Source organism: Gopherus flavomarginatus, chromosome 2 (genome assembly GCF_025201925.1).
Source record: "Gopherus flavomarginatus isolate rGopFla2 chromosome 2, rGopFla2.mat.asm, whole genome shotgun sequence".
Lineage (NCBI taxonomy): Eukaryota > Metazoa > Chordata > Testudines > Testudinidae > Gopherus > Gopherus flavomarginatus.
In genome coordinates this window covers 80,119,562-80,136,798 of record NC_066618.1, presented here as the reverse complement: position 1 = coordinate 80,136,798, position 17,237 = coordinate 80,119,562, and the positions used below count along the sequence as shown (strand labels likewise).

Here is a 17,237-nt window from a genome sequence, read left to right as displayed (position 1 = left end):
AAATAGACCATTGGCTACCCTGAGAGGACTTAACATCCCAGGGTACCTAAACCTGCAGGCAGATCAGCTCAACAGAAGTTGGAAACAGGGCAATAGCATGAGCAGATGTTCACAAATTCCCACCTGTGTAGAACAACCTGGATCATTCCTCACAAGAGATGAAGCCTGGCTTAATTTGAGTTTTGGGCCATGTGTTCCCTATAGAGCAGTTCTCTCAAACTGATTTTCTTTGGGGCTGTGCTGCTGTTTTTCTTTAGCGGAGGAGTTATGTTTTATTCCCTTGTATCCAATACTCCGTTCTTCTGGTTGTTCCTCAATCTTAAATTTTAGTTTAACGAAACTAAAAATATAAATTCAGGTCCATCCCAAGGTAAAAAGTGAATTGAGAAGAGGTGGTAGCTGTTTTCTCTGCTTCTTCATACCACCTCCATGGATTTCTAGTCATGATGGTTACATAGAATAGAGTCAATAACTTAAATGTTCTCAGGTTTTTCTTTAATTTTTCATTTGTAGTTTTTGGATGTAGTTTACCTGTGTATATATGTAGGTAAGCAAACTCTCATTGCTGACTGCCGTTGGATCACACCATTTCTATAAATTAGCAACTATATCATTTAATGAACAATGGATCTCCTACACAAACTTTGTCTTCAACCTTTTGGATTGTCTTTTGTAGGTAGATAACTAGTTATATTTTACTACAGTAAACTCCTTAACGTGTTGATTCATGAGCCATTTTTGCCTACTCTTGTCCTGTTAAGAGCACAGAAGATGAAGTTTAGTTTAAATAAGTCAGTATTTCAACTCTTAGGATAGAGGATAAAGATCGAAATTGCAGTCTCTTTAAATAAGTATTGAAAGACAACTACCATTGGTCTAAAACTGTATTCCATACATAATTGCCACTGAACTGTTACTGAGAAGAACACATTGTCACTCTTGATTTTCCAGGAAAGTGCACATTTGAACTGCCTTTGTTTTCTACTGCTATCATTGAGGGTTTAAGAACCAAAAAACCCCAATTTTTTTCAGGTAAAATGCTTGATATTTCTCTATCAAGTTATAGTGCCTGTCTTTTACACAGCTGTAAAAGAGTTTGTTTTGGATGCTTGGTCTGAATGGTGACTGTTCCCATTATGAAGTAAAGCATGGAATTTCCTTGGATGTCTTTTATAAAACCAATATATTTTCTCTTGAAAATATAGATTATTATTTTTTGCTGTTTGCGTTAACCATATTGTGTTGACCTACATTTACAGTAGAGGTATTTATTTAGAGATGGCAATTCGTATTTAATTTTGCATCTTCGGCTGCATGAAAGTTAAGTATAAGACTTTGACTTAAATGGTCTTTGCAGAATTGCACTTTGTTGAAATGTTATTCAAAGTAGTGGACACAATTTATAAGTAGATTTTTGAATCCTGGTCTCGGCTAATGTGACTTATATAATTACCACAGAACAGTACCAATGGTATACAAAATCTCTGCTGTTCCAAATTATTCAACAGGGCTAATCCAATTTAGAATTAGATCAAGATGTCTAGAACTATTAGACTTTAGTTGATCCCACTCTGAATAATTAATTATAAAATATTTAACTACTTTGTGCTTTTTTTGCTTTATTCATAATACTGATATTTTTACTGAAAATTGTCAGTGTGTGTCCAAAAGAGAGGAACTTACTTATTTCTCAGGATTGATTTCTGAGTACATTTTTCATGTGTGAAGTTTGCATTCTCCAAAACAACTTTTAAATAAAATTTTGACAGTCTGCAAATGCAGAATTAAGTGTTCACAAATAATCTTCTCTACCTTTTCCTCTTAGTATGCATGTAGATTAGCTTCTCTGCTATTTCAAATACTTTTTCAAATTTTTCCATCTTTGCTCTATATGTAGTATAGGCAAAGTTATATGTTTGTTTGTGAGAATGAGGTTGCAGAACTGAGTATGGTAACCAGTGTTCGTGTAGTGTACGTTAGTTATGGTGGATATCTGCTTATATGTTGGTATCGGAACAACATTGAGAGGGAAAATAGGTATAGTGTTTGTACTCCACATAGAAAATTGTAACGTGTTAGTGATGGTTTTGAGGGACAATACTTAGATGGTGGGATATAAAAATATCTCTACTACAATGGGAATAGATAGAGGAGAGGGAGGGACAGGTATTTGATAGGCATTTGGTAAATGTCAAACTGTTGTAGCAGGTTCATTACAGAATGATGAATTTTGTATCTTGGTAGGTGGCTCCAAATGCAGCTTGTTCATTAGAGTATGGGCTGAAATAGCAAGGACAGGTGATATGTTATGTGGTGCATTATGGAAATGTCTGAAAAGGCACACTGTGAATTTGTTTTGGTACCACTGGGATGTTAGTGGTAGGCTGTTAAAGGATGCAGGAAGGGGGGAAAATTAAGGTTTTGCAAGCAACCTTAACTCTGAATTTCTAGATTTACTAATGTAGCGTTAATATAGAATTCCTTGTGGTTTCAATACATGCAATAGTTTATAGGGGATTTTAGCAGAAGGAATTGATATCCAGGCTTGAAAATTCCACTTGCCTGTGATCAGCGTCCTGAATAAGAGCCAGTACCTGTTGCAGAATGTACGTTTTTATTTAAAAAAAAAAAAAAAAAAAAAGCTTCCTAGTCTCCTAGTTTTGAAGAAAATGTTACAAATGTGAACTAAATGTAACTGTTTTAGCCCTGCCTTCCTGAGACTGCAGACAGGCAACATTGTTGGCAAGCTAAGAGCAGAAGCAGTCTGCATTGGAGTGACAACTGACTGGTCTCATTTTTTGCTACTGATACTTAGAGAATCCTATGAACAGCAGATAATCAGATCTTTGTTTTGTTGCTGCATGGGCAAGGTTCGGTAAAGATACATCGTGATCTTCTGTAGGAAAGGGAGAGGAGAAAATAGTGAAGCTGGGAATGGAGGGAAATAACAAGCCAGAATATGTAATAACATAGACTGATGAATGTATTTATTAAATACTAATTTAAAGAATTTTTACCAGAATGTTGCTTTGGCAATACTTATTTGTGGTGGTCAACCAATCTGAGAGTTGGTCAAATACTATTCAGTGAATAAATAGATTATTTTGAAAAATTTCAATTGTATTTCTAGAACAGTAGAATAATGTTCTTCTGTACTGTTTGGTCAGCCTTGGTAGCAAATTACTTGATTTGATTAAATAACTTGAGTGTCAATGTTCTAATTAAAAGCACAATACACAGCTCGTTTGTTTGTTTGTTTGAATATGGGTAGACCTGGCCTTCGGAGGGGCAGTCATCAGGTATTTTTTCACCCTTGTGAGTAAGCTTTAGTCCTTGGGTTAGTTGGTGGTGTATAAATATTTCAATCTCTGCTTGTAACTATTTTAATTTAATATATATAATTGTGTACATATAATTTAATATAATTTTATCTGGGGAGTTTTTTTAAAGACTTTCAAAAAAGCTGTGGTGGTTTTTTTAAATCGATAAAATGTGTGAAAACTTGCTGTGATGGTTGTACCTTCATCCAGTACTATATATTTTAGTCTAAGTACGGGTATGGTGTGTAAACTGTACTCCATGAATCTCAAGATAAGATTTTAGAAAAATCTACCATGTACCTACTAGTTGAAATACTAATCCTGTTAGCCAGAGGTAGATAAATATAAGGATGGAGACTTGGGCATATCATGGTAAGAAACACCAAACCCTGCTTGAGTGCTCCATCTTTTATATCAGACTCTCTGGCTAGTAGGAGTCTAACACAGGAGTGGGAAAACCTTTTCGCCCAAGGGCCACATTGGGGATTGCGAAACAGTATGGAGGTCCGGGTAGGAAGGCTGTGCCACCCCAAACAGCCTGGTCACTGCACCCTATCTGCCCCCTCCCATTTCCCGCCCCTTGAATGTCCCCCTCAGGATCTCCGACCCATCCAATCCCCCCCGCTCCTTGTCCCCTGACCACCACACCTGGGACCCCACCACCCATCCACCTCACCCCCCCATCCCTGTTCCCTAACTGCCTTCTCCCGGGATGCCCTGCCGCTAACCACCCTCCTGCCCCCCTCCACCCCCTGCCCACTTCTTTCGGAATGCAGCCCTGCGAACATGGGCGGAAGACTCAGGAGGAGCAGGGGCAGCTGCGTAGCCGGAGAGAAGCGGCGGTTTCCCCTTTAAAGTGCAGCTTCTCTCTGGCCGGCTGCATAGCTGCCTGGTGTTCCCCCTCAGTCCTCGGGCCACGCTCCCGCCATCCGTACCACCTGCCTGCTCTCCTGCCCCCACAGTGCAGTCCCTCCCCCCCACGGGGGGTGCGCTGGTGCTGAGCTGACAGAGTGCTTGGCCCTGGGGGCCCCATGCTAGGGCACCCTGTGTTCACATGTGTAAATCCCCCTGAGCTACACTGCCTGGCCTGAGCCAGCCACCCTGCCGGCACAGTGAGCTGAGGCTGCGGGGGAGGGGGGACAGCAGGAATCATTTGATCATTTCACTGCCAGGGAAACATGAGAAATGTAACTAGCTGCTGCACACTACAGTGGATTAGCAAAATCTTATTTAGCCACATGTTTCTGTGACAAAAAAAAAATCAGTGTTAAATGGACCTTAAACTGACTTCCGTCTGGAGTGATCTAGGGCTGGTACCCTGGGTGGTTGTCTATAATGGGGACAGTTGGGAATTCTGACTAGATCAAGGCATGAGGTTTTTTTTCCATTCTTTATGGTTTACCCAGTTTTGCTAATTTGACTACATTTCATCTCTTTTATATAAGTTAAATATGAAGTCTCTTGGGTCCCCTGACTACAGTCAGTTTCACTGTCGCCATTCTGTAGATGTTATCAGATATGAGAGCAATTTATGTTGGCTTAGAATCTATTAATGTGTTGTGGAAAGTTGTACATTTATAATTGGATATTTTCAATTAGACATCTTAAAGATTTAGGCAGGTGAGTGTTTTCCTTGTGCACATGAGTGGGTGGGAGGGAATGCAAGAAGTTTGACTTGCTCACAATATATTTGGAAGAGTGAGCATACAAACACTGGAAACTTCATAACCTGTTACAAAGTCTAATAGTATCTTTTGGTACCGGGTAGAAAAAGAACAATTTGTAGAAACAGATGTGTCTGCCTTTGTATTACCCCCGAGTATTGCAAAGATACAGAAAACAGGTGTCAGGACTATGGAATACAAGTTTTGTGCAGTATACAACAACCCTGGCGTATAATGTAAAGAATAGTATGTACAGCAATTCATATAAATGTTTTATGTCTTATGAGCTTTTTAACCATATTAAATGATTTTTTTAAAAATTGGCAGGGGTTTGGCTTTGTCTCTTGTAAGAATGTCTTCAGTTATGTAAATGTTTGTTTTTAAAGTACTTTACAGGAGTCCTGCAGGCTTTTGTATAGTCAGTTTTGTGACTGACTAAAGTGACACTATGCTTGAATGTACCGGGGAGAAGAAACCAGTGCATAGTTCTATGTACCAGTTTCAACTCTGAATATAGTGAAACCTCTGATTACAGTGAAGTTATTCTGTGACAAATTTTCTCATTGAGTGTGTGTGGTATATATGCATGTGCATTATTTTTAACAGCATTTGTTTGTGGCCATATTGAGGAAGTAGAAAATAGATATGTTCAGAGGAGCAAGAGAACCATGTTGCAGCAGTATCCGTAAAGAAAGGAGTTGAAGCGGGAGGGAAGCAGTGAGATAAGTAAACCCTTGGAGAAAGCTTCCAATCTCCCTGTGAAACAGACAAATGTAATTGTCTTTGTCCTTTTTTTTGTTTTTTGTTGCCTTCTTCCAGATATTGAAACATCTGTTAATTCAAGAGGTCAAGTGAAAAATGTGTACCCCTAGCACCCTCTTCTGGGCAAATTCTCAATGTCTTTGATGGAAGTTTCAGCAGTAAATGTGAGATTCTGCAAGATAATATGGCACTGTTTCCATCTTTTTATCACTTGAGAATAGTAAATGCCCCTAATGTTCATGTAAAGTTCCACTTCTCTGTTAAAGAGAAACAGAAACCATCTGGGAATGCCCTCCCCCCTTTTTTTTTGTAGACTGCCTACAAACAGTGCAAATATATGCTGCATTTTTCCTTTTCTTCATTACTAGAGTATGTTGTTTCTTAAGAATTAGTTGGTCTACTCATGCTGCTCAGCCATCTTGGATTCCCTCTTGTTCTGGGGTGGGGAGTGGGAGAACCTTCCCTCAGGTGCCATAGAAACTTTGAAAGCTTTGTTCACAATTTTAAAGGAAACATGCACATTTTTTTAAAAGTCTACTGATTTTGGAATGATGTGCAGAATACTATAAATCAGAGGTTCCCAAACATTTTTGCTAAGCCCTCCTTCTCCATGGGAGTCACATAACAGGCCCTTCCCCACCCATCCAGGGACCAGGGTAGAAAGTGACTTACTAAGAGAAGCAGGTGGCTTATGCCATGGGTGCAGCAGTACCTAGCTGGCTCCATCCCTGGAGGAGTTTGTGGCAGCATGGTGCAGACTGCGACTCCTCATCTCTTCCTCCTCCCTTTCCCCTCTCTTTCCCCCTCCCCCCAGGACAGAATATCTTGTTTCTGCAGGCTCTGAAGGGTTTAAAATACACACTGCTCTGGCTGAACGAATTGTTGGGCTGGGGCAAGCATGCAGAGTCTGAGTCCTCAGCAGTTAGGGAGGAGTAGGGAGAGCAGCAGGCTACTGCTGGGGAAGGGCTGCCCCCTGTACCCTCTTCCTGCTGTTGCCTGGTCCTTCGTGCCCAGTGATATCCTTGTGCCCTGCACTTTGAAAACCAGTACCCTAAAGAGTTAGTCAAAAGGGGCATTCAGCACACATATTACCCTTTTTAGGAGTGCATCATTCAGCTCTGCCGTGGATTGCCAGCTCTTCTGCTGTGGCACCCTGAATGTGCCTTTTGGTTATGGTCCTTGCACTGTGTAAATCCACCATAGGCCATGTCTACAGTACAGTGGACCTAAATTCGGGTAGTCAGGCTTCTTGATTTGTGTTGTACCGATGCAGAATTCTGCATCATGCACTGCTGCTAAGAAAACTATCCAGAAAATACAGCTTTTACTATATCACTCGAATATTTTTCATAGAAACTTCCATTTAAAAAATGGCTTCTGTGCATTTCTGGCAGTTGCCTCATCTTCCCATTAACTGCAGAACATAGTATTGATTCCACAAAATCAGGGGACCTTGCAGAATTTAGGGTCTGGGAGCCATACCATACACCAGTTTGCAGTGAGGGAGAACTCTGGTTCCTCTTGAAGGGCTGGATGATAGGAATGGGAGGGAAAGAAGTGGGGAGAGGAAACAGGCTGATAGGTGGGGTAGGTGGGAGGCAACAGCAGAACCAGGTGCTTACAGGAGAGCTGGTGGGTAAGGGGTCAGGCATACAGTAAAGGAATGAATGGAAGGAAGCAAGAGGAGGGACTGGATACTTAGAGGGAGGATGTCAATGGGGTCTCTACCTAGTTAATTACTCTGGGGGTGGAGGATGTAGAAGGTGTCAGTCTGCAACGTTTTTTTCAAGAGAAGTCACTTGTCCAGGCTCAGCCTTAGCCTCTAGCTCAAGTGTGTATTTAAAGCAGAATATGTGCACTTGGGCAGGAGGAGGAGGCGGCGGCAATGAGGAAAAACTCCTTTCCCCATAAAATGAACTGGAGCCATTAAGGTCCTGAGAATCCAACTTCAATGTTTGTTACTGGTACTGACTTACAGCTTCTATGCTGTGTAACGTGCAGATGCTCTGAACTCAGAACTGTGGTGGTGGTGGTGGTGGGTTCTTTGTCTCTGTCAATTTTAAGAGTAACTGACCCTTAACTATAGCAGCACTGCCATAAAACCAATTTTATTTGCAAATTTCAGTATGGTGGTGTGTTTGTTATTTAGTCCTACAGTACTTCCCTTTGTTGTACAACTGTGTTTAGTCAGAGACTAGATCACAGCTGTAGTTTAATTTTATCTCTTAAGACTCCTGATAACAGACCTCTTACATCCTCAGACATTATAAACATGCTTAATTTCACATCTTGTACTGAAAGGGAACCCTTAACATTTTTTGTTGTATAATTGTGTTAATGCTATGAAAGTTTTGCCGTAAGTGTTGATTTTTTTTTAAGCATTTAAAACTGCCCTGTTTCTACAGAGGATGTGCTGAGTAAAGATGCTGGGGAGTGTGCAATATGTCTGGAAGAGCTGCAGCAAGGGGATACTATAGCACGACTGCCTTGTCTATGCATCTATCATAAAGGGCAAGTATTCTTCATGCTATATTATTCCCAGATAAAATGCCATATACCAACATTGGTTGGATAATTTTTATAAGGGATTTTTAAAGGAACAATTAACATTTTAAGAAATGAAAAGTACAAAAAGTAACTGGTACATTTTGTTAAAACTTCTGAAATAAACAGTTACAACAACGTACACATTGAGTTCTCTAATGTTTAATGCATGGTATGCTTTATTTTATTGGGATTTTGAGATGTTAAAAATGATTATTGAATGTTGAAAAATCTGTGCCATGCATTCTAGTTGAAGTATCTTAGGTTTTAAAACACATTCATTCTCTCTCTCTCCCCCACTCTCAAATGTTTCTAGTCACTTTATTTTAACTATGAAAAAATTATTTAGTACACACAATAATTGTTGGTAATTGTAATCAATATACTTACCTTCCATTTATTCTCTTATGTTCCAACAGCTGCATAGATGAGTGGTTTGAAGTAAATAGATCTTGTCCTGAACACCCTTCAGATTGAGATGACAAGATTCCTCTTTTGTAGGTAACTTCTTTTTACATATTTAATTGATCTTGTCAGTAATAAGACTTTTATATAAATAAGTACATAAATATTCACTCAGATCTAAATTTGACCTAAAATAATGAGTCAATTCATTGTAGTTCCAGTATATTTACTATCTGTTTAAATTATTAGACTTCATAAATGGTTTCTACACCCTCACATCCGGTAGTCTAGAATGATAAATTGCAGTTTAATTACTGCAAAGTGACAAGCAGCAGTGCCATTGAAATTTTAATTAGCCTTTTAAGATTATTTTGTTGTGTAACCTAAGCCTACTTAATATACCAAATCCTCAGAATTTTTGGTAGTTTAATTGAATGACCATTTCTTTCTGGACTGAAATCTACTTTTTCATTTGGGATATTATATAGTTTTCAGTGAGATCCTGCTTTTTACACAGATTTGATCATTCATTGTTTTTTCTGCAATGCATGTAAAATGTTACAACCCAGCCCACCCCACCCCCATTCACACAGATACAAAGTTTTCCTGGTTTAGTATTGTGCATTATGGTTTAGATTGGAAACTAGTTAGTCAAAGGACTAAAGGGGCATTTTTATTCTTTCAGGTAACTCGCTTACACTAAGCTACCAGCTCCAACCATTACAAAACACATTAGGTTTATATTAAACACTATGGCAATCAGGGAATACGAACGCTTTGCCTCAAACACTGTAGTGGTTTTTTGAAGCACTGTTTCAGTGTTCTGCTTTTTTTTTATTTCACAAGTATGTGTTGTAGCTCACACTGCAGTCCTATGAGCGAGGGTTATGCACTATCACACTTGCCAAAGAACACGTTAGTGCAGGGACAACGGTTTTTCCCATAGCACAAGACTAGGACTAACTTTTCACTTGGACATGTACATAGAGCATCACATGTTATCCCACAGAAGAAGCAAAAGATGCTGTTTGCGATGAGGTTTATCATTGAAAATACTTAAGGATGTTTCACTCAGGATTCTCAATCAAATGTGTTTAAATTGTAGAAGATAGGAGTGATACACTAGGAAATATGAAGTAGGGAAAAGTAGACTTTCCTTGGATTTTTTTGTTTGAGCAAGTAATGCCTTACTGTGTATAATTTACTGAACTAGCTGGGAAAGTAATATTTGTCATCTTTGGTTTTCTCACAGCTTCTTACATGGATCAGAAAATGCAGGGGATTTGAGATTCTGTCTTTGAACACAAATTTGAGAACATACTTGGCTTCAGACTTGTGTTCCCGTGTGTCTGGAAAAGGCAAAGATAGACAAATGTGTGGAACAAAACTGCCGAGTCCAATTGCTTGCCAGTAGAGTCAGCATACCAAACATGCATATAAAGGACACGCAGGGATTTTGAAAATGCTGCACATCCTGTAACAATCTTCTCGCCACAGATGTTGTTGATGATTTGTATTTGAAAGGCCAAAGTTACTAATTTCAGTCTAACTTTTAAGTTCTCTGCAGAAACAGGTTATGGTTGTCTCTCTTCTTACCCCAAATGGAAATTGATGCATTCTCAATCAAGACTATCGGAAACATTTTCATGAGGATCACCATATTTTTGAGTGGAAGCATTTTAATCTTCTCTTAGGCTGAAGAAGAGTAAATGGCAAGCAGTCTAGCAGTGTGACCTTATTCACTGAATTTACACCCTGTCCTCCGTACATTCTTCACCTTCGTCAAGAACAGGAAATGAAAACTACTTCTGCATAGGAAAACTGTATTTCAAAGTTTTTTTTAACTAAATCTTTATTGGAATGCTGTCCAAAGAATAAAACCAAGGCAGCTGACTAATTTATATTGATCGAGCTATACAATTGTTGAAATCTGGATGCTGTATTGCTATTTAAGTGTACTAAAATTTCTCTGTTTTACAGCTTGTCGTTAAAAAATGCAGCAAAGCATAATCTTGCCGCTATGCAATTTTTTTTAATGGGAGAATTTACCAATTTTAAGTGCTGCCAGTTAAGGTAATTTGTTTAACGGGTATTTTTTTTAAATGTTTCAGGTAATTATTTTATTGTACTACTTTCATCTCCAGGCTGCCTATTTAGGTTTAGGGGAATAACTGCGAAAATGGTCAGTGAAGTTTCCTAGGCATTAGAGTAATGATATTACACGGGGGTGGGATATACATTAACTTTTGAAACACTTTTATACGTAAATTTTTTTAATTGAAATTTTCTTGATAGCAGAGCCATAGTAATTTGCACCTAACATCACTTATCTGTTTATGTGGACATTAGTATTTTTAACATGCACCTGCGTTTATCCATAGGGGGAACAACATACAAACCGTGGATAAATATTAGTTCCCATAAAACTGGAACAGATATCACAGCTTAGAAGGAAAACATTATTTCATTTCAAGAATTGATATGTAGCAGCTTCTGAATTTTCACATTACAGGGATAGATTATGACTATTAGTGACTGCAATTTTTAGTTAAGTTTCAATAGCAAAAATAAATTGCACAACACCTTTTTCTTAAGTGTCTAAGTATTGTGTGCTTAATTTGGCTGGCATTGTATTCTTAAGTCTATATTTTTCTCCTCTGTTGCTGCTCTTTCATATTAAAAAGGGCAAGTACGGGAGCACCTGCTGCCACCCAGAAGAATTAGTGCATTACTATACAGAGCCTTGGAGCTGTGCTCCAGCTCCACTCCAGCTCCAGGCAAAAAAACCTGCAGCTCCACTGCCCGGGCTCCACTCCAAAGTCCTGTTGTTATAAGAATCCCCCATTTTGCTTGTCAAATAACTTTAGTCTAGAGAACCTTTTTCCTTGAACTTTATGCTGTGAAATGCCTTTTTGTTATGCTGCAAATCTGACACGATCAAAACTGGTTAATGCTGACAACTGACATATAGTTTCCATGGGGCTTTTTTTCCTTGCATAATCACTCTCAATTTAATCTGTTGTTATAGGTCCCAGTCATACTCTTTGATTTCAGTGGGAGCAAGATCAGACTCTGGCATGTTTTAAACTGTGTAGTTACATCAAACAAGCTCTCCTGACCAATGGTTGACAGTAGTTTCCAGTATAGGTTTTGTTGCAGGGAATTGTTTTGCTGCCTTGTATTAAGAAGAAGAAATTGCAGAAGCTGTAATATTTTTACTAGGGGTGTTGTTGCCTAGAAGCTTACTTATCTTCTGAAAGTAATTTTTTTGCATTTATATTGACTTCATGCCATACAATGTCAATGCACAATACACTTTAGTGCTCATCATCCTCCATCCACAACAAACTGTGGGCTCAACTGCTGGAGCAGAAATTCCTCTGTAATTTACAATGAAAGTTTGGGGTGTTTTGGTGTCCTGTGCTTCAAGGTTGTAGGTAGTCTTTGGCTTAGGGATTAAGTAGATCAGTATTTAAACGTGAATCTGTTTACAATTTGCGTGATTTCAGTAGTTCACTCTTTCAGTTCATCTACTGATTTTCCAAAACCTGAATCTTCTAGATTTAAATGCCTAAGTAAATAGTTGAAAGAACAAACTCCCCAGCATTTATCATCACTGTCAGAAGTTCAAGGCCAGTGTCCATGCTGTAGTTGAAACATGCCAGCAACTGATACTTTTATATATGGTGGTTACTTGTAGGTTTGCCCCCCTGGCCATTGGGGAGAGTGGATTTTTTTGGACTGTTTGGGGTTGTTAGGATGACTTCAGTCCTGGGCCCTAATCCTAGATTCTTGGTTCATCCAAAACTCCTTCTGAGGTCAATGGAAGTTTTGACTGAGCCAAAGAAAGAAGGGTTAGATCCTTAATATGGACAAAGCTTGGAACGATATGGAAAGATTAAACAAAAGCTTGTATTCAGAACTCCTTGTGGAAGTTCATGTATGTAAGCTTTCATCTCAAACTATTATGAAAAAAAATTGTGTACACAAAACTACATAATTAAGCCTACCCTCATTTTAAAAATATCCCCTCACCAAGATCTTGGACCTCTGTGCTTCAATGTGGGAAATGTGTTCCCTCCTTGAGTAGAGGAAGATCACACATTAGAAGCCAATGGGTTATGATAAAATTTAGATGTGCCACATTTTCTGCCTGTAAATATATAGATTGCCAATTTATATTGCTTCAGTTTTTCTTTCATCTGACCTATATCTTGCCCAAGGTATGTAAGAGTGAACTAATTCCCATACTCAGGTTTGCCATATACATGCTGCTTACCGAAAAGAGAAAAGTAGACATATAAGTTGTGAGGTTTTTCAAAACCTCATATAGCAAAAGTCTCAAGTAAAAGTTCTGCTTAAAGGTGATCGGGAGTGGTTATGATTTGGGTTTTATATGATCATCCTATATGGTATCAAGAGAGCCATGCTGCTAATAGTTACAGTGCTTTGATTATCCTGTCTTTTGTATCTTTAATGTATCGATTATCACTTCTGTTTTAAATAGTGAGCTAGTTTTCCCTGTGCATGTACTCTAGACATTGATTTGAGTGGAATGTAAAAGGAAAGATGGTGAAGCCCACTGCAAATTTGAAGTAGGCTATTTTATTTTGGGGAAAATGAGTTTAAATAGATTAAACTAGAGCATCTCCCAATTCTAGTGTGCAAGGGGAAGTGTACTGCAGTATTTCTAAATGGGGCATTTGAAGGTAACCCACAATGGTGGGAGTGAATTCTTTGTTATCTTTTTTGCTTTTTTTAATGAGGTAAAGGATGTCTTATAATTTAAACAACCAAACAAACTCCCCTGAAAGGTTACAAGTATCTCATTTTGAGTTCCATTTTTGCTAAAGGACTGGAGAGCTAGTAAGACTATGACCTCAGAAAAGACTAAAATCTGAGCAATTGTGGGAAAAGGAATTTTGAGTCAGAACTTTTGCAACTTTGTTTTGGTTATATCATCCAACTTCTCCTGACAAAAACTTGGGAGAAAAGCTTTCTTGTTGGAAGATTGAGCACTTTTGATCTTTTATTTAAGGGCTTAAGATGTTCCCTGTTCAATCTTCCAGGAAAAAAAAGGAAGTTAAAACTTAATAATCTTGATATCGCTAAGGAAACAGGGGCAAACAATATTTTTTAAAATGCAGTTGCTTCCAGTTCCTTTCCAAGTTTCTGTGAAATCTGAGCTGCTTTGTCACATGGAATAGAATGATTCCACTTATATTCAGTATAGCTGTTTGTATTTGCTAATTCTGTGGTAGAGAGGGAGTTTCCTGACAGAATACAGAACTGCTAACATGAAGATTCCCCATTTATCTGTGCCAATCGGTTATCTCAGCTCTGATTTGACCAGTGCAAAATTTTTGCTGTTCATGCTTCTCTCCCTCAAACTTTATATATAAGCTTCAAAGCTTTTTCTTCCTCCTCCTACCCCAACATGCTATACGATTTTTAGGAATTTATTCTACCCTCCTTCTTTGGACAAAGCTCCCATTGATGTTGATTAGAAATACATTATACCATCTCATTGGAAGAGGAACGTTTGTCAGAACTCTAGTGTCAACCACTTCTCAAGTGCTTTTGTCAGTGGGTGCAGCTTGTACCAGTTAAGTTCTTACCATCTGAAATGGTCTTGAGCAGGAGATTCTGAACAAAATAGTGGCCATGTTTTCTTTATGAAATATAGAGTTTGCACTGTGCCCTATTGCACACGTAGAACAGAGAAGTGCCCTGCACGCTTCTAAAGTCAGCTTTGTCATGACACATTCAAGATGTTTTCCCTGTTGGAATGGAGGACCCTGACTGTGCTTTAGTTGTGCATTTTTTCTGTTTTGTGGTTGTGCTTCTGAAATTGAAACTGAGGTTTTGAAATCCTTGTTCCAGAAATTTCTCATGCCACTATACAGTGTTCTATAGACTACAGGCTATCTTACCTTCCTAATGGGTATGTCAGAGTCACCGATTGGATAAATTGTAAACTAACTTAATGAGATTTGTTCCGATAAATAACTATAGCATATTTGCGTTTTCAGGCGGTTGGACTTGATTGGCTAGTATGCCTTTTCTGGCTCTGGCATCGATGATTCTTTCCCTAACGAGTTGCCAGTGTACAGTAGCTAGTGTGCCTGCTGCCTACCAGTTTGCTACTTGCTCATCTCCTTGTGTCAGCTTCTAATTAACATGTTTGTATGAGACTTTTGCCCTGGGGTCTGCTTTGACAAAGATTTTCAATGATGAGATTGAGTTGACTCTGGCAGAGTTTCAAATGCAAGTAAATCCGCCCACCCACCGGTAAATAGGCTGTTGCTGAATCCTGTTCTTGTTTTCCTCAAAGCTCTCCTTTTATTTTACTTTTTTTAAACCCCTACTTTGTTATATTGGAAAGTACTTGAATGGTAAATATAAGTGGTCACAAGCTCCCAGGGGTTATGATAATTAATGGGAACATCCGGGTATGGCCTTGTGTATAAGGGATTCTGTTAAAATACATGTCAAAATAAAGCTGATCATTGTATGGCTGATAATACTCTTCTAACTGACTTTGCCAAACTGCTGCACTTGAATGCATCAGTTATTGATGGGATGTTTTAATGACTGTCTTAATTTAAAAAATTCAACCTATTTTATCAAGTGGTGATTCAGCCTGGAACCTTTCCACTTGCCTGAGAAACTCACCTACTCTCTTCTTACCATTAAGCAGCAATCTCATGGTAGAAGGTGAAGTGTAGCCACCGGTTCATGTACCTGTTTCCACAAAATGAAGTGTCCACAAAGTGCTAGATGGAACTCTGTAGTAGTTTATGAATGCTACAATTATTTGTAATGGTAATGGACAAGAAGTCTTCCTTCATTACCCTGAGCATAAGTAAGGATATAATTTGCAATGTAAAACATGTTTGTAAATTTTGTAATTGAGCAGTATGATTGGAAGATGACTTGTGTTCAGGTACATTTTTTGATGGTCTGTCAGTACGTAATCATGAATTAAATATTTTTTTATTGTTTTAGGTTATGTTTAACATTCCATTCGTGTAAAATATGTACAAATATATGTAATAAATCTTTTGAAGCACAGTTTCTGTCACGATTCCAGGTGACTTTAGTATTGATAGAAAGAATAATGCTGTAGATTGGACAGAGTTGTTGTCTCCATGTTCTATTAAATACTATGGAACCCCCATAAATACAGGAGAAACAGTCATCCTCGAGGCAGCTATAGCCCTAGACGTAGGAATTCAGACATATCCTACAAGCTTCTGGCTCCTGATATGGCCCCTTTGGATCCTGCACTAAAAGAGGATGTAAAGCCGGCTTAACTTGCCAGATGAAGGTTCCTCTAGCAGCTTAGATCTGAGGTCGCTAACACTATGCTGCTTCCAGTGTCGTGTGTGGAGCTGGAGAAAGGACATGACTGGAGTGTTTGTACCTTCTGGTAATCTCTGGATGGCATAACTGTCTTTCGGGGATCAGTACAAATTGGAGCAGCCCTGAGACCCGCTATCCAGCCTCAGAATAATAGAGGTGAGAGGAGGATGGGGGCGGTAAAAGTGGCAGACAGTCTCCTTTATGTATCTCTTGTCTCAGCTAGATAAGAGTGTGAAGCATCATATGTTAGTACATTTGTTCCTTTAATTTAAACTCTTGTGCTACAACTCATCTGTTTCTCTTAAAATGTAATGCTTCATTGATATGTCAGCAGTTCAGTTGCGAGTGGATTTCCTTATTGCCTCAGATGATCGTCAGTGCCCCACATCTGCTTCTGACCAGCAGGCAGAATGCTAATGAGAGAGCTTCCCTAGAGAGACCTTTGCTGCTAAAGGAGCTGATCACCAGACAGTGCTGCAGAAGAAGCAGGTGCTGGCAAACCAGCATACAAATGAGTTCTCTGGTGAGGGTAGAGCAATTTGTACAGGTAAGTGGCTTCTGAAAACGTAATCCCTTGTTAGAAGAGGGCAGATAAAAGAGCTGATGGCTTATCTGGGCTGTGCACTGTGAGGTAGTGGTGGAATGCCTAACGATGCCATTAGGACTATTACACCAGCACTTCCTGTCTGCACTGACGTTGACCACATGCTGGCTATACAGATGGTGGCTCTGTTGCATGTGCCCCATTGGAAACATTTCGGTGCATGGTCATGTGGTGTGGTATGATATTGCCAGGGAGATCAAAAAGCGATTGGCATTCCAAATTTCACTAGCTTAGACAGTGGCTTATGGCCAACTCATCATACTCAGTGCAAAATCAGAATAAAGGGGCCTTTCGCAGGGGAACTATAGCTAGTTTGAGGAGGGAATAAAATCCTTTTTACCCCCATTCACTCCCAAACTGTCAGCAGGACATGCGACTCCCACAATGTTCTCTCTCTGATCAGTTTTGGCCATTTCTATGTAGACATTCCTCTACTGCCTACATCCTGATCCACTCCAAAACCAGCCCCCAGGTTGTTGCAAACAGCCGTTGTGGTGCTCTGCAAGTACACAAGGATACAAAATTGATTGCGGCCATTCATGCGGTGAAACAACACAGGCTCTACTGCATGAT

General features: G+C 39.1%; 1 protein-coding gene across 2 annotated transcripts in view; it reads left to right on the top strand.

Annotated features, from left to right (window-relative positions):
* The window catches only part of ZNRF2 (zinc and ring finger 2), an 80,578-nt gene extending 64,804 nt beyond the window's left edge, over positions 1 to 15,774 (top strand). Inside the window, exons 3-5 of one of the 2 annotated variants that reach the window (XM_050938538.1) lie at positions 8,152 to 8,257; positions 8,710 to 8,787; positions 9,948 to 15,774. In XM_050938538.1, coding sequence (XP_050794495.1) covers positions 8,152 to 8,257; positions 8,710 to 8,767 — 164 coding nt within the window. In that variant the 3' untranslated portion in view covers positions 8,768 to 8,787; positions 9,948 to 15,774. Of the gene's footprint in view, positions 1 to 8,151; positions 8,258 to 8,709; positions 8,792 to 9,947 lie in introns of both variants that reach the window. The other variant, XM_050938539.1, reaches the window with a different exon arrangement.
* Positions 15,775 to 17,237: the final 1,463 nt, after the last annotated feature.